The following is a 24,204-nucleotide window of genomic DNA, read 5'->3' as shown; positions in this document are numbered from 1 at the left end:
AGTAATTCATATTGAGGAGAGAGTTTGTTTTAATTTTTCCACAAATATTAGTCAAATCAATAAGTGGGAGGGCCCAGAGTATGATGGTGCTTTTAGTGCCTTTATAAAGACTCAGACCACTTGGGTGCTAAATGTGCAATTCTGAGTTTGTGCAGAACATGCAAAGAAGAAATAGGTGTATCATGATGTTTATAGAGATGAGGTTGGTGTGGTTGTGGGTAATGTTGTTGGTTTTGGCTAGTGAGTGCTATGGGTGTTTGGAGCATGAGAGGGTTGCTCTTCTGCAACTAAAAGCTTATTCCATCAAACACAGCAATGTCCTCCCAATGTGGGTGGAGGCTTGGGAGGGTGAAACGACGACTGATTGCTGTAAGTGGGAAAGAGTCAAGTGCAACGCTACAACAGGGCGAGTGATCCAACTCTCACTCAATTCCGCAGAGAATTATTATTATTATTATTGGAACTTAAGAGATTGGTATATGAATGCCTCCATGTTTCTTCCATTTGAAGAACTTGAAAGTCTCGACTTATCATACAATGGATTAGCGGGTTGGCTTGAGAATGAAGGTTTTTTTGATTACTAGAATAGCAACCGAACAAGTCTACTCTATTGTTTTCTTTTTGACAATATTTCCAGAAATCACGTTGTGGCCTATGCTATGATATACATTATTGACTGTTTTACAGGTTTTGAGAAGTTGGGTGAATTAACATCTCTAAAGTCTCTAAATCTAACTTCTAATTATTTGAAGGGAACTATTCATATTAATGGTGAGTTTAAATTAAAGTCTATTTCTTTTCATTCTTAACTGAGAGTTTGAGACTAGTGTAAGAATTCAAAAATAAGCAGGTTTCCTTGGTTTCCAACTAATTAATACTTTTATTTTCTTGACTCGAGACCAGATCTTAAAGGTTTGAATAACTTGGAGCAGCTTGATATTAGCTATAATCAGTTGGATGGTTTCATAACTCACTCAGGTATGATAACAATACCACTTCAATATGAAGAAAATAATGAACCGAAAAAAATATAGATGCTCTAGTTTCAAAAACACATTTTTTTAACTCTATTTTTTAGAATAAATGCGATAAATTAAATAAATTATGATTATATACATGAAGTGACATACAAAATAAACCATTTGAATGATTGAAATAGGACTCGTGATGGATTCGGACAACACCCTTCCTTGCCCAACCCAAAATTAAAAACAAACTCCTCGGATGGTGGCCGAATTAATGATTCTAGCGAATTAGTTTTTTTTTTTTGAAAAATAAAGTTTGTATATTTTATTTATTTATTTATTTTATGATGATAAAGTTTGTTTTTTTAAACACTCAATCTTTGTATATGATTTATGATTTATGGGTCCATCACCTGATTTATCCCATCTGCTACTTGTCATACTATGCAACATTTGTTGAACAGCAGAAATGGACTCATTTGTGCAAAAATGTTAGGGCCCCAAAAAATTTACTAAAAATTTTACATAATATGTTCGTAATTATGAGCCACAATGATAGATGTTTTGGCATGTAATAAAAAGATCACAACAGGCCACACTGTTTTATATGAAATTTCGATAGAAAATTTATGTTTGTAGATCATTATGCCTCGTTTGGGAACCTCCCGTTTAGTCAAAAAGTTACTAAAAAAGTCAAAAAGCCAACAACCCATACAAAAAAGTCAAAGATTTTTTTTTCTCTCTATTTTTTGCGCATCTTTTCGTAAAAAGTCAAAAAAGTCATCCGAAACATACTAATTTTTTTTAGCTCATATTTTAGCCAAATAGTCAAAAAATTACTAAATTAACCTGTTCCCAAACGAGGCCTGAGTTTTAAACAAACTACCCATTTTTGTTTTTATATTTTTTTAATAAAATGGAATACATGTTCATTTTACGTGTTGTTTTAGTTGTGAGAATGGTGGTGGCTTGAAATGGAAATTGATTTTTGCAGGTTTTGAAAGACAATCTGTATTAGGCAAGTTGGAACTACTTATATTGGATCAGAATTCATTCAATAATAGCATCTTACCATCTCTTGGTGTGCTCTCATCACTCAAGACTTTATCCTTATCTGCAAACAGTTTGAATGGATCAATTGATATAGGAGGTAAGTCCAGTATAAAATGTTTCACCTATTCACAACTAAAACAACCTTTCCAGCATCAATATGGACAATCTTGGCAGCATCAATGTAAGTTTTATGGGCTATTTTTATTGGACAAATTATAACATAGGATTAGGATTATCAATCCATGGAATTCACAACGTTTGATTGTAATTTTTATTATTCAAATTAGATTTCAATGGACATTTTATTCAACAAAATTGGCAAATTTTTTAATTGTATAACTAATAATACAAAATAAACATATAATTGGTATTATATATTTCAATATTTATTGCAAAACAAACGTGAAAAAGAAGGGATTATTTATCTAACTAATCTAATTGGATAACCAATCTTTCACTGATTCCATGAATTGTTAATCTTCTTACTATTATTTATTCTAATCAAACAAAGCTTATGTGTTGCCTTAAAATACCATGTGATTCAATGTCATATAATATTTTAAAGTTATTAAATAGTTATTAATTATTCAATTTTATGATAGTCGAAAAACCATAGCATCAAAAGAGTAAGTGCCCAAGGTTGAAATGGTTACTATTTTAGTTTCTAATGCATGGAGTTTGTGTGATTTTGGTTCTCTGTTAAAATTATATCGGTTTAGTTTTTAATGTATTAAAATTATTTTGATTTCGTCTTCTAACCAAATTCAATTTATAGATACCATTAAATTTAAGGGTAAATATAGGAATTCAATTAAAATTTCACTATTTTAATTCCTAAAATACGATATTTGTGTTATTTTATTTCTTAATATATAAATCATGGCAATTTAGTATTTAGGGTTGGTTTGGGATGTCCTAAAAAAGTGTACTTTTTGTCTTTTTACGAAAAGATGTGCAGAAAAATAGAGAGGTGATGTGATAGAAAAAAGATAAAAAAATAAAAAGATGGATTATATAGATTATGCCAAACGAGGCCTTAAAGTGTACAGAGTGTTTCAATTTGATACTCTAACCAAGATTACAAAACTATCCATGCTTCCTCTATCTTTCTCTCTCTAAAAACCTCCATCCCGGGTCTCACCGTTGGCCGGCTGGCTGCTGCCTATGGCCATGGCGGTCGGCTGGCCTCGCTTCCTTTGTGTGTGATTGTTGTTTTCTCTCATTTTTAACTTGAATCCCCAAAGTTTTCCCACGATATTAGTTTTTCCGACATCTATAGATTATGCCTAGGTGTGTTTTGATCTATGGTGTTTGGCCATGGATCTTCTTTCGGGTCTTCTATCGGTGGGTGTATGGTGATCTAGTTTTGGGCGCTTCTCTGCGATGTGTGCTGGGTTGTTCGGTATTGGAAGTTTTTTGGCCATGGGTGTGTTCGAATGTAGGAGTTTGTTCGGCAAAGAGGTCAGTGGTCTCAGATCGGGTGTTGTTCGGCAAAGAGGAGGTCAGTGATCTCAGTTCTATGGGGGCTGTCGGCTATGGGTGGTTGAAGATTAGGAGGATGTATGAGGCATGGGTGTTTGGGGTTGGCCATGGGTGGTGATTTTCGGCCATGGATGGAGGCCATGGGAGGTGTTAAATCTTGGGAGGTTTTAGGCCATGGAAGTGGTGTTTCGGTGCCGGCTGGTTCGGTTCAGGGAGGTGTTTGACAGGTGGGAGAGGTGGTTTTTTGGCTATGGGTGGTGCCTCTTGGTTGTTTAATAGGTAGGAGAGGGATGGTTTTCGGCCATGGGTGTAGTTTTGGCCACGGTTTTCAGCCTAGGGAGTTTTTCGGCCTTGGGTTTTTCGGCCATGGAAGGAGGGTGGTTCTCGGCCAAGAGATTGGTTATATAGATGTCACTAGCGGTAATTTATAATTTCTAGTCTCTTTCTTTCGATACATTGCATCTTCCGATGCATTGCGTCTTTCTATATTTTTACTTTCATATTTTTGAACGAAATGTTTATTTTGCTGATTGTGGGGAATACTCCTCGAATTCTGACGAACCCAAAAGATCCTCGCAATGTTATGGGAAATACTCCTCGAATTCTGACGAACCCAAAAGATCCTCGCAATGTTACAGATAAACAATTCCGATCAATGGCGTCGGAATTAACACGATTTAGTCAATTTTTACGTGTGAATAATCGGTATTTTATATTTCTTAGAGTCTGCCTTTCTCTTTTATAGTCTTTTTTTTTTTTTTTGTTTTTCCTCTTGGTCCCACCATCTCATCGTGCTTTTATGGGTTGAGCCACAGTTTGGTCCAATAGGACCCTTCCGATTACTCCGGATTAGTTGGTTTCGGCACATGGCCTGAATATTTAACTCGGCTTCCCATGTGGGCCTCAATGCCTACTCGGCAACGATCCCTAGCTCATTGGGCTTTGAACTTACACGACCCAATTGAAAGGATCAGTTTGAAGTTGATTTTTTATATTTGGCTCCCACACTGATTAAAAAATTTGTTCCTCTAACTTATTTTGTCTTTCTTTATTTGAACTAAGGGCAAAACATAAAAATCATAAACACACGTCAACAAAAAGCAAATGCATATATATGAAAATATATTGGATGACGTTTTACAAGAAAAAAAATTTTTTTGCCAAAATAAGTATCAACAGAAAATTTGGCGAGGATCTCATTTATTGTAGAATATAAGCTTTGGGAGACAATTTTTTTTTTCCGCGTCACAAAATTTACATTTTATTATAATAATTTGAATATTCCTCTCCAGAGATAGGCTTTTCTTTTTTTTTATTTTCTTCAATTTTTGATGATGTCTATATATAGTTTTCAAACTTTACCCTTAGTTTAGCCAGAAAGGTAAATTGACACAATCCTATACAACTCATAAAATAATTAGGACCCGATGTACACTCAATTCTTCTTCTTTTTTTTATTTTTATTTTTTTATGAGCAACTTAGAAGAGCGGAATTTTGGTGGCAATTCAATAGAAAACAAAAAAAGGTGCATAATGGAGAATTTTTGTAGAGGTTGTACTCTCATTTTGGAAGTTAAAAAGGATTTGTCGGTAAGATTTTTCATTTACAATATTGTTTCACACAAGAAGTTTGTACAAAAATAATGTTTGTAATCATTATCCCAAATGAAGATTTCTAAGTTTCTAGTAAACGGATAAACTATTTTTTGATTTTTTTTTTTAATAAATAGAATAAATCACATGTAAATATTAAGTTTTGAACGGATTACAAGCTGGAGGTACTTGATTTGAGAGACAATTCATTCAATAATTACATACTACCATCTCTTGGTGTTTTCTCATTACTCAAGACTTTATGCCTATGGGAAAACAATTTGAATGGATCAATTGATACTGATATAAGAGGTAAGTCCAATAATAAAATACTTCATATGTTTACAACTAGACAATCTTTCTATCACCAATGTGAGTTCCATGTGTTCTGCAAGCTGTTCGGAGTAGTGGATAATATCTCTAAACATCACATGAATAATGTCATATAATATTATAAAATTATTAAATAATTATCAATTATCCAATTTCATGACAGTTGGACTCGACAAAAACCATAGCACGAAAAGAGTAAGTCCCTCGGATTGAAATGGAATCTAATACATAAGATAGTCTGCCAAATTTATAAACAAGCGTTAGTTACCTTTTTATTTTCTAAGGTTTTGTTTGTTTACATGGAAAATATTTTTTTCCTAAATTTTTGGTGTTCAGTTACGTATAATTGGGTAAAATATTTTTGGATAAATTATACCACTAGTCTTTTAGTTTGAGTGAAGTATTGCTTTAATTCTCATAATTTTAATTTGAATAATTTGAATCCTACATTTTCAATTTTGTTTTTCTAAAATTTACCCACTTGGCTTCTGTAAGGACTGTGATTGAAAGTGAAAATTACAATATGACTCAAATGCAAAAACAATATGAAGAAAAACACTTATGTAGATCGGTTTTTGAGATTTGTATCAATTTAATTTTTAATATATAAAAAAATATTTTGATTTGATCCCCAACCTAATTATATTTGTAGATGTTATAAATAAATAAAAAAGGTAAATATAAAAATTCAATTAAAAAGGTACTCTTCTTGTCTCCAAAGTATGAGATTTGTATCGTTTCAATTTTTAATATTTAGATTATATCAATTTAGTTCTCAAAGTATAAAAAGTGTCAAAATTTGGTCTTTGAGCCTATGTGTCTCTCTTCATCTGAATCAAAGTAAACATGAAAATAAAAAAATAAAATAAAATAAAAAACACAAAAAGCCACAAAAAAAAAATATTAAAAAAAATACGATCATGTTTCGTGAACTATTCCTGGTCACCCAAAATGTACATACATGTTACTTTTATTATATTTATGTATATGCATAAATATTAGTTGATGTACTACACGAAAAAACATTTTTGCAATGAAAAATTGTGACAAAAAAACTGTATGTGGGTTTGAGAGTTTGTTTTGTTATTTTAGTCAGAAAAAGACAAAATAGGTTAAAAATTCAATAAGATAAAATGTCACATCTAAACCATAATCATTTCATTTTTTCTCTCACAAAAATCAAAAAGTCAAAAAAAAAAAAAAAATCTCAAACGAGACTTTTTAACCCCAGGTTAAAATAGTTAAAAAGTCAAAAAATTAAAAAACCAACACACATTCCAAACGAAGTCTAGTTTTATGAAATTTTTTCCTAATAAATGAAACCCATTGGCCATTACAGTGACAATTATTTTGGCACTTTCTTTTATTGACAATGCAATGGACTGTTATTCATATGACTCATAAATAAAATATGATTAGATTTACACTCAATTCTTTTTCTTTTTCCTTCTTTATTGTAGAATTCTGCAATATGAACTTAAAGGAGCTGGATTTGATTGCAAATTATATAGAAGATATAAAAGGTATACAATCGTGATTATAAAAAAAAAAAAAAAAAAAAAAGTATTTAGAGGTTGTACTCTCATTTTCCTAGTTGAAAAAGATTTACAGGCAATATTGTTCGCTTATAATATTATTTTACACAAGAAGTTATGTACAAAAATAATGTTTGGATACATTATTATCCCAAACCCAAATGAAGCTGTCCAAGTTTCTTAATAAACAAACTACCTATTCTCTATATATATATATATAAAGAATTTCATAACAATTTTGCGTTTCCTTTTAGTTTGTACAGATGGTGGTGACTTGAAAAGGAAATTGATTTTTGCAGGTTTTGAACGACTATCTGTGTTAGGCAAGCTGGAACTACTTAGATTGGATTTGAATTCATTCAATAATAGCATCCTACCATCTCTTGGTGTGCTCTCACCACTCAAAACTCTATCCCTATATGGAAACCGTTTGAATGGATCAATTGATATAGGAGGTAAGTCCAATATAAAACTCTTCACATATTCACAACCAAAGGCAATCTTTCAAGCTTCAAAATTGAATGGTAACCACACGAACAAGTGCACAATATCCATGTATTCTACATCTACTGGGACTGATAGACAATTCCTTAGAAGATTCCCTATGTTGTTTATATATGTTCTTTATTGTCGTTTGTTAGGATCAATGTTAGGAAAATTTCTTTATCTTTCAATTACCTAAAAAAAAGTTAGTCAACATGTTCCACTTGTAAAAATTTTTGCAACGTAATTGGTTTTAAGCAATGCTACATGCCTTACACCAAATTTGTGGGGAATTAAAGAGTAAATTAGTGATAAATCTAAGTTAGAGAGATCCACCTTTTGTTAAATAGTTTGGTGAAAAGTCATTTCATTTGTTTTAAATGACATTTTTTTTTAATTTTACCCTTTAATTTATTTGTTGACTTTTTTTATCGATTGACTTTCGTTGATTATCTGTTCAAATTTTTTTCTCATCTGATCAAATTTTTTTCCAATCTGTTCAATTTTTTTCTTATATGTTCAAAAATTTTCCGATCTGTTCAATTTTTTACACTATCTGTTTAATTTGTTAATCTTTTCAATTCAAATTTTCCTTATTTGTTTAAATATTTGTTCAAATAAAATTATATCTGTCCAAATTTATTATATGTTCAAATTCTATCTGTTTAATTTTTTTATCTTTATTTGTTCATCAACAACAACAATCATCAACATCAACATCAATATCAACAATAACAATCATCCAAAAAAAATTCAATCTGTTTAACCAAAAAAAAAATGATCTCTGGAATTCAACAGATCTGGATCAGAGACCCATGGAAGAGGGGGAATGAGCAAGAGATGAACAAATCTGTTTGTGATGCCTCTTCACAGCCACTGTCCCTCCTCCAACCATAACTTTTTCCAAACAAACACAATCTGTAAACACCAAAGGAGAGAGAGAGAGAGAGAGAGAGAGATGACAAAAAATTTAAAAATTTCCCTAACTTCTTCTGAAATTACTACCATAGTATTTCTTACTTCATTCCATTTCAAGCAAAAATTCCAATAAATCAACTGACTTACGCTTCTAGTTGTAATTGTGCCAAAAAAATCCACTGACAGACAAATTCCAACAATTTTCATCAACAAAAACCTTTATACCATACCAAGCTTCCAAATTTTATTCTATTCAGCTTGTAATCATATTTTCGCCTAATATTAAGTGTAATCAAAAGCTTATTCAAACTTTAAACTTAAAAAATGATTTCATTAGCTATCAATTGGCAACTGAATGAGTACTTCAAATATGTATCAAACACAATTCCTAACCTTTAACGCGTAAATCTTCAAATTGAAGAGAAAAAAGTATATGTACCTCAAATGAGATTGATGTTCACTTCACGAATAGGAATCACGATAACAGTACAGGAGGGATCGGCCTCGGGAGTGAGGATTGAAGATCCGGCGTAGTGGTTGAGTAAGGCGAGGTGAGATCCGAAGGGAACACTGGCGAGATTATACTGGATGTGGCATTAAACGTGAGAGTGCAAGACGAGGAAGCCATAAGAAATGACCTCTATTTTTCGATCTGAGGCTTTTGAACAAATCTAAGCCTACTTGGCCCTAAGAGCATCTCTAGCCTAATCCTCTCACCAAGAGGATGAAAATAAATTTTTTTATTCAAAAAGTAAATAGAGAGTATGTCACTATTCATTCAAACTCCAACCACAAACGTTCATTTTCTTCTCTAAATATTTCCCTCCAAAATTAACCATCAATTTTCCCTCTATCTATTTTCCTTACCATCTATTATTTTATAGAAAAACCAAACCCTCATACATCAAAGAAAATGACTATAGAGCTTTCTAAAACAAAAATGGATGCCGAGTATATTCATGAAGAAATGGATGCAGAGCATATTTATTTAAAATGTTTCACCTATTCACAACTAAAACAACCTTTTCAGCATCAATATGGACAATCTTGGCAGCATCAATGTAAGTTTTATGGGCTATTTTTATTGGACAAATTATAACGTAGGATTATGATTATCAATCCATGAAATTCACAACGTTTGATTGTAATTTTTATTATTCAAATTAGATTTCAATGGACATTTTATTCAACAAAATTGGTGAATTTTTTAATCTTATAACAAATAATACAAAATAAACATATAATTGGTATTATATATTTCAATATTTATTGCAAAACAAACGTGAAAAAGAGGGGATTATTTATCCAACTAATCTAATTGGATAACCAATCTTTCACTGATTCCATGAATTGTTAATCCTCTCACTATTATTTATTCTAATCAAACAAAGCCTATGTATTGCCTTAAAATACCATGTGATTCAACGTCATATAATATTTTTAAATTATTAAATAGTTATTAATTATTCAATTTTATGATAGTTGGACTCGACAAAAAAAAACCATAGCACCAAAAAAGTAAGTGCCCAAGGTTGAGATGGTTACTATTTTAGTTTCTAATGTATGGAGTTTGTGTGATTTTGATTCTCTGTTAAAATTGTATCCGTTTAGTTTCCAATGTATTAAAATTATTTTGATTTCGTCCTCCAATCAAATTTAATTTATATATACCATTAAATTGAAGGATAAATATAGAAATTCAATTAAAATTTCACTATTTTAATTCCTAAAATAAAATATTTGTGTTATTTTAGTTCTTAATATATAGATCATGGCAATTTAGTATTTAAAGTGTACAAAGTGTTTTAATTTGATCCTCTAACCAAAATTACAAAACTATCCATGCTTCTTCTCTCTCTCTCTCTCTCTCTCTAAAAACCTCCATCCCGGGTCTTACCGTTGGCAGGCTGGCTGCTGCCTGTGGCCATGGCAGTCGGCTGGCCTCGCTTCCTTTGTGTGTGATTGTTGTTTTCTCTCATTTTTAACTTGAATCCCCAAAGTTTTCCCACGATATTAGTTTTTCCGACATCTATAGATTTTGCCTAGGTGTGTTTTGATCTATGGTGTTTGGCCATGGATCTTCTTTCGGGTCTTCTATCGGTGGGTGTATGGTGATCTAGTTTTGGGCGCTTCTCTGCGATGTGTGCTTGGTTGTTCGGTATTGGAAGTTTTTTGGCCATGGGTGTGTTCGAATGTAGGAGTTTGTTCGGCAAAGAGGTCAGTGGTCTCAGATCAGGTGTTGTTCGGCAAAGAGGAGGTCAGTGATCTCAGTTCTATGGGGGCTCACGGCTATGGGTGGTTGAAGATTAGGAGGATGTAGGAGGCATGGGTCTTTGGGGTTGGCCATGGGTGGTGATTTTCGGCCATGGATGGAGGCCATGGGAGGTGTTAAATCTTGGGAGGTTTTAGGCCATGGAAGTGGTGTTTCGGTGCCAGCTGGTTCGGTTCAGGGAGGTGTTTGACAGGTGGGAGAGGTGGTTTTTTGGGTATGGGTGGTGCCTCTTGGTTGTTTAATAGGTGGGAGAGGGGTGGTTTTCGGCCATGGGTGTAGTTTCGGCCACGGTTTTCAGCCTAGGGAGTTTTTCGGCCACGGAAGGTGGGTGGTTCTCGGCCAAGAGATTGATTATATGGATGCGAGTAGCGGTAATTTATAATTTCTAATCTCTTTCTTTCGATACATTGCATCTTTTGATACATTGCATCTTCCTATATTTTTAATTTCATATTTTTTAATGAAATATTTATTTTGCTGGTTGTGGAGATATGAGTTTAGAAATACTTCTCGAATTCTGAGGAACCTAAAAGATCCTCACAATGTGACCTAAAACAGATAAACAATTCCGATCAATGGTGTCAGAATTAACACGACTTAGGGATTGTTTGGGATGACCTAAATAAGTATATTTTTTGTTTTTTTACGAAAAAATGTGTAAAAAAATAGAGAGATAATGTGATGAAAAAAAGATAAAAAAATAAAAAGATAGATTATTTTATGTATGCCAAACTTGACCTTAGTCAATTTTTACGTGTGGGTAGTTGGTATTTTATATTTCTTAAGAGTCTGCCTTTCTCTTTTGTAGTTTTTTTTTTTTTGTTTTTTCTCTTGGCTCCCACCATCTCATCATGCTTTTATGGGATGAGCCACAGTTTGGTCCAATAGGACCCTTCCGATTACTCCGGATTAGTTGGTTTTGGCACATGGCCGGAATATTTAACTCGGCTTCCCACGTGGGCCTCAATGCCTACTCGGCAACGATCCCTAGCTCACTGGGCTTTGTACTTATACGACCCAATTGAAAGGACCAGTTTGAAGTTGATTTTTTTATTTGGCTCCCACACTGATAAAAAAATTTGGTCCTCTAACCTATTTTGTCTTTCTTTATTTAAACTAAGAGCAAAACATAAAAATCATAAACACACATCAACAAAAAGCGAATGCTTATATATGAAAATATATTGGGTGATGTATTACAAGAAAAATAAAAAAATAAAAAAAATTGCCAAAATAATTATCAACAGAAAATTTGGCAAGGATCTCATTTATTATAGAATATAAGCTTTGGGAGACAAATTTTTTTTCCTGCGTCACAAAAATTACATTTTATTATAATAATGTGAATATTCCTCTCCAGAGATATTGACTTTTCTTTTCTTTTTTTTCTTTTTTTTTTTCCTCAATTTTTGATGATGTGTATATATAGTTTTCAAGCTTTACCCTTAGTTTAGCCAGAAAGGTAGACAAAATTAAGTTGGGAGACCAAATCAAAACACTTTATCCAACTAGTGGGGTTGTGCCTTAGCAAGTGATAGGGCTCATTTTTCGGTGTCAACCTAGTTGGAATGGAATTGCTAGCTTTGATGCTTAGTGCTCTCTTCCCCTTTTGATCTTTGTATAGTGTACTCTAAATTTTATCAATAAAGTTCTTTTTAACTGTTCAAAAAAGAAGAAAAAAAAATCTCACCCGCTTTATCCATTTATCATTAATAAGCTAGCATAAATTAAAAGTTGAAGGATTAAAGTGAGATTTTGGTGAAAGTAAAGACTAAAGTGAGATTTTAGTAAAAGTGTAAGAGTGCTAACCAGAAAAAAAAAAAGAATGTCACGTGGGTTTCAAATGACAAGTTCTATAAACTTCGTTAATGACAAATAGATAGAAAGGTGATATTGCAAATTGATAAAAAATGTAGGGTTTGACTATTACCGGGGGCGACACTAGCTTAGGGTTGATGGGGTTCCATCACCCGTCAACCTATCAAAAACTCTTAATAGAACAACTATTTAAATTATTAATATTTTATTTAATATGATTTAATCTTATTAAAATTAAGGGACCTCATTGTATAGTTTGACATCAATGAATGAATAATTTTTTAATTACATATATACAAGAAAATGTGCTTGACATTATTAACAATGAAGTTATTATGCAATAGTTCTAAAAAATAAAACCTCATCAAATGTAAGTGTAAAAGTTTATATTATTTGTTGTTCAGACAAATAGTACAATATTTTTGCGTTTATTTTACTTAAATTTGAGAAATTTAGTCATAAAAAGGTTGAAAAGTTTAGGGCATCGTTTTGGGTTCGGTTTTTTTAATAATTTTTTAATTTTTTAATTGTTTTATAAGATGAAATGAGTAAAATGAATTTGGTAATGCCTTTTTTTAGTTGAATGAAAAAACGTGTTGACTGGTACTTATGACTTGCTTTTGTAGCAGTTTTTTAACTTTTTTGTTTTTGTACTTTTTTTAAATAAAAAATAAATAAAAAACTTTTAGCTTTTTTTAACCTAAAAGTCAAGTTTTCAAACAAGGCTTAAATGTTGGTTAGTGTAAATGTTTTTTTCTAGTTTTTAGAATTTGTGGAACTTGAACATGCAAGGTGACCTTATCTCTACAAATTTTTGGAGACGCCACTTACTATTACAATTGAAAGTAAATCAATTAAAGTGAGATTTTGATGAAAATGTAAGGATGCTAAATGTAATTTAACTATATTGTAAGGAGAAAACTTCATTGTGCCTTCTAAATTATCATTCAAAAATTAATTGAACTCATGTTCTTTTAAAATATCAATTTTATACTTAATCTATTTGATTTTGAATCAATTTCACCCCGTCGTTAGTTGTAGTCTATAATCAAATGGAAGTTGCTGACGTAAACTTCATTTTGCCCCAAATGAAGTTTAATATGACTCATACAACAAATATGATCAGATTTACACTCAATTCTTTTTCTTTTTTTCTTTTTCATTGTAGAATTCCGCAATATAAACAACTTAGAGAAGCTGGATTTGGGTCGCAATTCAATAGAAGATATAAAAGGTATACAATAGTGATTTCGCAAAAGTTTTTAGAGGTTGTACTCTCATTTGCCGAGCTAAAAAAGATTTAAAGGCAATATATTTATAATATTATTTCACACAACATGTTTTGTACAAAAATAATGTTTGTATATCATTATCCCAAATGAAGCTCTCCAAGTTTCTTAGTAAATAAACTAACTATTTTATTTTTTATTTTTTAATAAACAGGATGGATTTCATAACAATTTTGCGTTTCCTTTTAGTTTGTGAGGATGGTGGTGACTTGAAATGGAAATTGATTTTTGCAGGTTTTGAAAGACCATATGTGTTAGGCAAGCTGGAGCTACTTGATTTGAGCTACAATTCATTCAATAGTGGAATCGTACCATCTCTTTGTGTTCTCTCATCACTCAAGACTTTAAACTTACGGGGCATCAATTTGAATGGATTAATTGATATAGGAGGTAATTCTAATAATAAAACACTTCACATGTTCACAACGAGACAATCTTTCTAGCATCAAAATGAGTTGGTAACCACATGAACAAGTGCACAATATCCATGTGTTCCACCACCTACTAGGATTGGTAGACAATCCCTTTGAAGATTCCCTAGGTTGTTTATATATGTTCTTCATCGTTGTTTGTTATGACCAATGTTAGGAAAAATTATTAAATATTTTCGGAGATATTGTTTACGTGGTATTTTTGGCAAATAAACAATCACAATACACACTAAATGAGTAATTTTTTATCGTTAACTGCCTAACAAAGATTAGTCAACATATTCCACTTGTAAAATTTTTTACTACATGATTGGTTTGAAACACCATATAAGCAATGCTACATGTCTTAGACAAAATTGTGGGGGAAAAAAAAAATTTATTAGGTAGTGTTAGAGTACCATGTGACATTTTCTATGTGGTGCTCCTGACAATGTGAAATCCCAAAATACACTAGGTGAGTCATTCCTTATCTTCCAATTATTTAACAAATATAGGTCAACATTGTCTCATTTGTAAAATTTTTAGTTATATCATTAGTTAGGAACACCACATGCACAAAGATCACGTGATATTTCCAAAATATTGAATAATTACCCAATTTCTTAATAGTCAAACTCAACAAAAAACCATAATAAGACCAAAAGAGTAAGTCTTGATTGAGATTGAATTTATTACATAAAGGTATGTCCTGCTGAATTTATAAACCAATAGGGCTTTAGATTTACTCAATTTTTGTTTCTTTTTTAATATTTTTCTTTTCATTTTAGAATTCCATAATACGAGCAACTTAGAGGAGCTGGACTTGAGTGCAAATCACATAGACAGCATAAAAGGTAATGGTGAAGGTTTCAGTGGTTGTATTCTCTTTTTCCAAGTAGAAAAAAATTTAGGGAAAAATTCACTTTACCTCATTGTAGTTTGAGCTCGGAACATTTTACCCCCTTATAATTTAAATATAGACAAATAATTCCTTTGTGATTTTAGACTAAACCACACTATTAACTCTATTAACAAAAAAAATAGAAAAAGACCACTATACTCACTTCCTTATCTTCCTCATCTTTCTTTGTTAATGGACGTAAATCAGTATCACAGTTGCATTCAACCCAACCACCACCATTAATTTTAATGAATAAAAAATAAGGATAATTACTATTCAATGTAAAGTTTTATAAATAATTTTAAATTAATGGTAAAATTTATGTACATCAATAATTAAAGTCTTAAATTTTTTTTATGAATTTATAATAATTTTGTAAAACTATCACTGAATTATAATTTTTCTTAAAAAATATATACACAGAGTAATCTCACTTAAGAAAAAAAATAAAAAAACTAAAAGTATATTATAAAAACTATACATATATACACCAATGATAATATATATCCAGTAATTGAAACTCTACATATAACTAACCCCAATAAGAGAGTTTTTTTAGGTTTGAAGGTAGACGATGAAGATGAAAGGATGAATGGAGAAGTTGGGTAAAAATGACTTTTTGCATTTTGATTTTACTTTATTTTCAACCAAAAAAATATGCCCACTCTCAAATTTGGCAAGTGCATTACATCTTCTGTCAATTTTAACAGAAAAAGTAACTATTGCAATTTAGTCCAAAATTCAAGAGAGGGTAAGGTGTAACTATTGCAGTTTAGAGGGTAAAGTGCTCCAAATTCAAACCACATAGGAATAAAATGAATTTTGCCCAAAAATTTACAAGCAAGATCATATATTTACAATATTGTTTTTTTCACACAACAGGTTTGAAGAGTTTAAGCAAGCTAAAGATGTTGAACCTCCGAGGGAATGAATTGAAAGGACTAGTTACTAATAATGGTGAGAACTTAAGCTTACTTGGAATTGACATTAATTCACTTAAGTCCACAGTGCTTTACAAAATGAGCTCACAACGTTTTTTCAAGATTTTGTACAGAGTAGTATTATAAAAAAAAAAATTATAAACATTTTATTCAAATTGACGTGGCTCCTATCATGTTAATTTATTTATTGGATCCCATTTTAAATTCTCAAGTTTTATGCTGCATGCCACGTTAGTACATGTAGCATTTTCATTATATAATAACAGTAGGCTCTATTAGATCTGTTATGTTTGGGAAAGGCTATAATACAATTGTTTTGTAACAAAACCACAATGATTCATAAATTTTCTCACCATATAGTTCATAATTTCTTAATGTATATTACATAACTACAATAACTCATAATTTCTTAATGTATATAACATAACCACATTAGGTTGTAATGTAACCAAAATAATTCGTAATTAAGACTTTTATTACAGTGCATCCCTTCCTAACATAACCACAATAGTTTGTAAGTAGGGTAAATTACAACAGTAGCCCATGTATTTTGATTCTTTTATCATTTTGGTCTCTGTAATTTTAATTGGCTCAATTTTGACACTGAATTTATAACTTTACCTCAATTTGGTCCAACTCTTAACATTTTTTTTATGAAAAATACGTACATAAGTGACATGTGTCATAATTTTAAGAGAAAACATATAAACGTACTTAAGTCAGTGAGTTAATCTCAACCAATTCAGTGATAATTTTCTGTCAAATTTGAGCCAATTAAGAGTGTAGGGACCAAAGTGACACAAGAGGCAAATGCACAAACCATGGGTGTAATTTTCCCTTGTAACTAATATCGCAAAATTTCAAATTTGAGGTATTGGGACATGATGCATCATCTTATCACAATGATCTGATATTTGAAGATTCTTTGTGACTTTCATGTAAGGTATCATCATATTTTGATGGCACATAATTTTTAATGAATAATTCTTTAGCTACATCTTTCAGGGTTGGATGGATTAAAACACTTACAGGAGTTGTATTTGGATTATTCATCCATTGACAAGATCTTTCTTCATAATGTCGGAGTAATGTCCTCCCTAAGGGTGCTGACATTGCGGAATATTAGCCTTAACGGAAGCCTACCTAACCAAGGTATTCACAATTTGATTATATTCCTTGGATTAATTGTGTTATGATTTGAATGTGCCTCCAAGCAAATAAAACGTCTAAGCTAAGCATCACTTCTTTTATTTCACAGGTTGGTGTGAACTTTCTAACCTCCAAGAGTTGGATCTCAGTGAGAATGTTTTTAATGGAATGCTTCCCTCATGTTTGGAAGACTTAACATCAATTCGAATATTGGACCTCTCTTTCAATCAGTTCACTGGAAATCTTACTTCATCTCCCCTTAGTAATCTCCCAACACTGGAATTTCTTAGCCTTTCATATAACCATTTCGAAATCCCAGTCTCATTTATTTCATTTTGCAACCATTCAAAGCTTAAGGTATTTTTAGGTGACAACAACAAATTGAGTGATCAAATTGAGTTTCAAACATGGATTCCTAAGTTCCAACTGAAGGTTCTCAGTTTATCAAACTGTGGATCAAAGAATCTTGGTATGAAATTTCCACATTTTCTCTTTTACCAATATGACCTCAGAATAATTGATCTATCACACAACTCGGTCAGAACATTCCCAGTTTGGTTGTTAGAAAATAATACTCGATTGAAAGTTTTTGATCTAATAAATTGCTCCCTTATTGGGCCTTTCCTATTGCCATCGTATCGTAATCCCCATGTCATTTCAATTGATATTTCTGACAATCATCTTGAGGGCCCAATTCCAACAAATATAGGTTCGACCTTTCCAAATTTGCTGAATTTAAAAACATCTAGAAACGTTATTCAAGGTCACATTCCTACTTCTTTAGGTGATATGCACTTTTTGGAGATTTTGGACTTATCTAACAATAATTTGTCTGGACAGATACCAAAGCATTTGACAATTGGTTGCCCCAATTTATTCTTCTTCAAACTATCAAACAATAATTTGTCTGGCCAAATATCTCTTTCGTTTGTAAATTTAACCACAGTGGCATACTTATATTTGGACAATAATCATTTCACAGGCAAATTTCCAGATAGTGTATCTATTTCCCTTTCTTTGGAAGCACTTGATATTAGCAACAACCACATGTATGGAAAGCTTCCAAGATGGATGGGGAACATGTCCAGTCTGATGGGAATTGCTATGTTCTCAAATCATTTTGAAGGTCCTATTCCAGTAGAGTTTTGCAAACTTAGTTATCTTCAGTTTTTAGATGTTTCAGATAATAACCTGTCTGGTTCTATACCGTCTTGCTTCAACCAATTGACAGTAAAACATGTCCACTTGAACCGAAACCAGTTGAGCGGTCCAATGACACATGCATTTTACAACAGTCCTTCTTTAGTGACATTAGATCTTAGCGATAACCACCTGAATGGTACTATTCCCAGTTGGATTGGAAGCCTTCATGTGTTGAGCATTTTTCTCTTAAAATTTAATAATTTTGAAGGTGAAATTCCAGTTCAGTTATGCCAGTTGAAACAATTAAGCATATTGGACCTTTCTGAAAATAACTTTTCTGGTCCCATACCTCTTTGTTTTCGTGAAATACCTTTTGAGACTACCCATGAAAAATCTTCTCTAGAAACTAGATTTCAAGAATATGTTTTAACATTTGCATTGTGGAACTTTGTTGAGGGGTCAAAGTCACTAGAAGACCATTATTCGGTGGATATTGCATATGAAAGTATTAGCGTCCACTCTTTGGATGTCCAACAAAAAGTGGAGTTCACAACAAAGCATGGATCCTATGCATATAAAGGCAATATTTTGGACTACATGTCTGGAGTTGATCTCTCTTGTAACCAGTTAACAGGGGAAATCCCTTTGGAAATGGGAAACTTGAGCAACATCCATGATCTAAACTTGTCTCATAACAATTTATTCGGATCAATCCCATCAACATTCTCACAACTAAAGCAAATAGAAAGTTTGGATCTCTCTTACAATAGATTGAATGGAAAGATCCCTTCTCAATTGATTGAATTGGACAAGTTAGAAGTCTTTAGTGTGGCATACAATAACTTATCAGGTGCGACCCCAGACCAAAAAGCTCAGTTCGCAACTTTTGAAGAAAGTAGCTATGAGGGAAATCCCCTTCTCTGCGGACTTCCCTTGCAAACCAATTGTAATAAAACTGTATCAACATCAACAATGTCAAAAGGCCTGGATAGAGAGATTGAAGACGGTGGTTTCATAGATCTGGAGGTTTTCTATGTCAGCTTTCTAGTCTCATATATTATTGTGTTGTTGGGGATTGTTGCAGTTTTGTTCATAAATCCTCATTGGCGACAAGCTTGGTTTCACCTTGTTGAAATGTGCATGACCTCTTGGTACTACTTCTTTTTGGACAATTTTATGAAGTTTTTTTGCAATAGAAGTATGTAATCTCCTTGATTAAGATGCAAGTTCTTGAATTTGAACCTGAGAAAATGAAATATATGTTAACTTTTGGGTCTGACCTATGTTACTAAATTTTTTTTTTTTAAGGAAAGTTTGTTTAAATAAGTTGCCCTATAATTGTGGGTTTTAACAAGATGTCTATCAACATAGATGTTGTAGTATTATCATGCAATGACACAAATTGGTGTGCCTGATTGAAAATTCCCATTATGAAGTAGACTAGAATTTCAAGTGGAATGTTAACACTTCTACCAATAGAATTGAGATGTATGAACAACTCTTGGCGAAGGCTTTCTTTAATCTCATTTCGTGTATTTTGTTGCCACAAAACTGTTTCAATTCTCTCTAGAGCTTGTCACGTATTGTATTCTATGTTTTTATTTATTTTTTTTAGCGATTCTCGCATACTACATGTTGACAAGGCTTTCTTTTTTAATTTTTACATTCACAGTACAAGCAATTACCTTTGTAAACATATCCCAAAAGTGAGTGTATAATGTACATTTAATTTTATTTTTTTTTATTGACGAAATTTAATAGTTCGTTGTTAGATTAGCATATAAGGGGAGTTTAACTTATACTCACTCCTTGCAATCAATTAAGTTTTGTCTCTCATTCCATTCCTAAGAGTGAAACACGAGACTTTCCTTAAGAGAGATTTAGTAGTCAAACGGTTAGCCACATAGGCCAAAACCTCTTGGTTCAATTAATTTAGTGTTATATGGGCTATATCTTAAATAAATGTAATCCACACATTTTGTTTTGAGTTAATCACACCAAGACCCCCTAAACTAAAAGTGAATATCACTTTTTCTTGGGTGAAAAGTACACTCTTTGTGAAATATTCTGGCGAGAAGTACATTTTATTATTTTAGAGGACATTTTCTTTTCAATTTTAACCCTTAATCTATCTGTTGAATTTTTTTTATCTATTTAATTTTTGGGTGATTCCATTTACACGCCATTAATGCTTTCAGCACACATATTATTTAGTTCACATCAATAATATTTTAAACTTTTGATTTTTCACTTAACACATAGCATAATATTACTCTTTTGGCCTAACCTACACAACACAATACACACTCTAACACAAGATGATGTATGCACCATCAAAGTTAAAAAGACAATACGGTCCAAAATACTATTCACGACAATTTTAGATTCATGTGTCTCTCTCTCCTCCCAATTGGTGTTGAATTTATGAAAGCAACGTGAGAGCAAATGGCGAGAACCAAATAGCAGGCTAAAATTTTTCGGCGACGAAGTAATTGGGGTGGTATTCTACAAAAATTTAAACAAAAAAAAATAGTTTTAGTATTATTCATAAATACAGTGTTGAAAAAACTTAATATGTTCACAAATTTGCATTCGAACAAAACCAAAATATTTAATTTTTTATGTATGAACGTTTAATACTTGTTCAATTTTAATAATATGAACAAAATAATTTTATTCAAATATAAATAATTGAACATTTTGTAAATGGTCAAGTCTACGAAATGAATAAGCCATTGTTGTAAAGATGAACATCAATCTTTTGTTCCAAATCAATACGAACAAGATAAATAACAAAGTAAACTAACATTTTTATTGCTGTTTTGTTCCAAATCAATGTCATCCATAATATGTAAATCTTTAAAATCAATTGATTTCAATGTTTTAAAATCCTAATTCTTCCAAAACAATAATATTTTGAGTTTGAAAAATAATAGAAAAGAGATTTATTCTAGGTGATGGTGTGTATAAAGATATTTGTATTTTCATATGTGAATTGTTGAAATGAATATATACTCACCTATATTGTTCTTAATAATCATTTTAGTTGAAGATATCATATAAATTTAATGGTTAAATTGTGTGTACGAAGAGGATTGACGATGTGTAAATAAAATTACCTTTAATTTTTTTTTGACTATCTGTTCAAATATTTTCTTATCTGTTAAATCTTTTTTTCCCTTATATGTTGAAACTATCTGTTGAATTTTTTTAGCTGTTTAATTTTTTTTTTATCTATTTAAATTTTATTTGACTCAAGGACAAAGAAAGGTACAGGAGAGAAGAAGGAAATGATCTAATACCAGGATGCTACAATGTATGAATATTTTGGATATTTTGTAGAAGTTTATTTTTATGGACAAACTATTATAAACTATGTATTGTTGTCCAAATTGTGAAATTAAATAAATAGATTCACAAATAAATTAAAATTATATACTAAGAACACATGCTGAGAATTATAACTAAATTACAACAGAAATACACAATACAATAAAATGCTAAAGAAAGCAAACTGAAGCCTGCACGGTAGCAGCTTCCTTAAAACAGATTTTGCCGCCTCACGGGTCGAGTGCTTGAGGAATTCCGGCGTCTGTCTCCCAGGTACGATGGTCAAAAACTAGCTACGGCAGAAGCACTTTCTGTCTAGCCTAGCGAACAAAACCATGGCAGCACTCTCTCACTGTAGGAATTTTCTAGCAAACTGACTTATAAAATAAAAATTTCAATATATGAGACTTGACAGGAGTGTCATTAAAGCACCATTAACCAGCATCCATAACCCCTTTTCAGAAAGTTGAAAAGCTTGGATGCCCAACTTCATGAGGCAATTTCTTGGCAATTTCTTATTCAATTTCCAATAGTTTTTAGTCCACTTGGACCCAACACAATAGATGGTTGGAACCCACTTTAATATTTAATTAAAGTCACCAAAAATCCATTTTTTCCAACAATCTCCCACATGAATAAAAATTGACCAAATGACTTAACAAACGGGTACCATTCAACAATAATGACTCGGAGAGAGAGTACAACGGACTAACCCCGACATCAGAGAAGGTAGCTTTTGGCTTTGAACCTCTCATAGTAAAAACCTATCGAGTTTACTGGCTGATCAGTGACTATGACTTCCTGAATTGCTCTGTCGTTTATGTAAACTGAGACAATAGATCTCACATGGGAATTACTCCTACTACCATTCTGTTCTCACTGATGTGCCCTGTATGGCCCTGGGCACTAGCCTGGTTCAGGGAATGGTTTCAAAGAATCTTGGCCTGCCTAGTTCTTCTAGAAGCAGCCCTACTTCACACTCACATAGGTGACTCTACTTGAATATCCTGCTATACTCGGCTCAACAACTTAACACACTAGAGTCATTAAAAGCTCAGTTTAACCTTTACACTTGCAGGTATCACTGATAAAAAGAATGGTTAGAGGTTTAACCTCCTTAGTGACATATCACCATTACACGCAATTAGGTTGTCCCATTGAACCTAGATCTAGGGATCTCCAGTCAACTAGGTTGGGTTTCCATTCTGGTAACTTCCAAAGGCCTCAACCTCTTTCCTTTTGACGACGTCTCAACTAATACTCAATTTAACCATTTGGTTAGCAGATCCGCAATGTTGTCCTTAGACTTTACATAGTCTATAGAGACAACTCTATTCGAGAGTAGTTTTCGTATGGAATTATGCCTACGACGGATATGTCTAGACTTTTCATTATACATATTACTCCGTGCCCTACCAATTGTAGATTGACTATCACAATGAATACAAATAGCTGGCACACGTTTCGACCAACATGGGATATCTTCAATGAAATGGCGAAGCCATTCAGCTTCTTTCGTTGCTTTATCTAAAGCAATAAACTCTGATTCCATCGTTGATCTAGATATACACGTTTGCTTAGAAGATTTACAAGACACGACTACCCTACCAAGAGTGAACACATATCCACTAGTGGACTTTGAGTCCTTTATATCTGATATCCAATTCACGTCACTATAGCCTTCTAGCACCGCTGGATATCGAGTATAATGCAGCCCATAATCCCGAGTGTAGCGTAAATACCTTAACACCCACACCATGCCCTTCCAATGAGTAGCATCGGGATTACTTGTGTATCTATTAAGCCTGCTAACCGAGTAGGCTATATCCAACCTAGTACAACTTATTAGATACATTAAACTTCCAATTACCAGAGAATATTCTAACTGAGAGACACTGTCTTTATTATTCTTGATAAAATATAGACTTAAGTCAACAGGTGTTAGTGACACACTCGTATTTGATCCACTAAACTTCTCAAGTATCTTATCAACACAATGAGACTGAGAAAGTACAATTCCGCCAGATGTTCTGGTAATATTAATTCCCAGAATAACATCTGCAATGCCAATATCCTTCATGTCAAACTTAGAATTTAACAACTTCTTGGTACTTTTGATCATTTCATCATTACTACCTATAATGAGCATATCATCAATATATAGACACAAAATGACATAACCTCTGTCAGTGTCTTTGACATAAACACACTTGTCATATTCGTTGATTCTAAACCCACTTGACAACATTACGTTGTCAAACTTCTCATGCCATTGTTTAGGCGCTTGCTTCAAACCATAAAATGATTTGACAAGTTTACAGACTTTCTTGCACCCTGGAGCTGAAAACCCTTCAGGCTGCTCCATGTAGATTTCTTCATTCAAATCCCCATTTAAGAAAACTGTCTTTACATCCATCTGATGTATCTCCACATTGCGCAAAGCTGCTATCGCAATCACCATGCGAATGGATGTTCTCCTAGTTACAGGTGAGTACGTAGCAAAGTAATCCAGGCCTTCTCGTTGCATGTACCCTTTGATAACTAGCCTAGCCTTATACTTATTAATTGACCCATCGGCCTTCATCTTTC

At 32.4% G+C, this 24,204-nt stretch overlaps 1 protein-coding gene across 10 annotated transcripts; it reads left to right on the top strand.

Annotated features, from left to right (window-relative positions):
* Window positions 1–111: 111 nt before the first annotated feature.
* On the top strand, window positions 112–19,568 carry LOC114312669 (cuscuta receptor 1). Of its 10 annotated transcripts, none has more exons than XM_082887434.1 (12): window positions 112–567; window positions 688–771; window positions 904–978; window positions 1,960–2,115; window positions 6,887–6,949; window positions 7,261–7,416; window positions 13,621–13,686; window positions 13,976–14,131; window positions 14,940–15,005; window positions 15,935–16,009; window positions 16,999–17,145; window positions 18,125–19,568. In XM_082887434.1, exons 1-12 carry the CDS (start codon window positions 132–134, stop codon window positions 19,489–19,491), a joined length of 2,847 nt encoding a protein of 948 aa, XP_082743560.1. In that variant the 5' UTR covers window positions 112–131; the 3' UTR covers window positions 19,492–19,568. The 10 variants fall into 10 exon arrangements, with proteins under 10 accessions (XP_082743560.1, XP_082743551.1, XP_082743552.1 ...); XM_082887425.1 differs by having other exon boundaries at window positions 113–567; window positions 17,252–19,568; XM_082887426.1 differs by lacking the exon at window positions 6,887–6,949 and having other exon boundaries at window positions 113–567; window positions 17,252–19,568.
* The last annotated feature ends 4,636 nt before the right edge of the window (window positions 19,569–24,204 follow it).

The sequence above is a fragment of the Camellia sinensis genome, chromosome 9 (genome assembly GCF_055761805.1).
Source record: "Camellia sinensis isolate YWXY chromosome 9, ASM5576180v1, whole genome shotgun sequence".
Lineage (NCBI taxonomy): Eukaryota > Viridiplantae > Streptophyta > Magnoliopsida > Ericales > Theaceae > Camellia > Camellia sinensis.
This window is presented reverse-complemented; position numbering and strand designations above follow the sequence as displayed.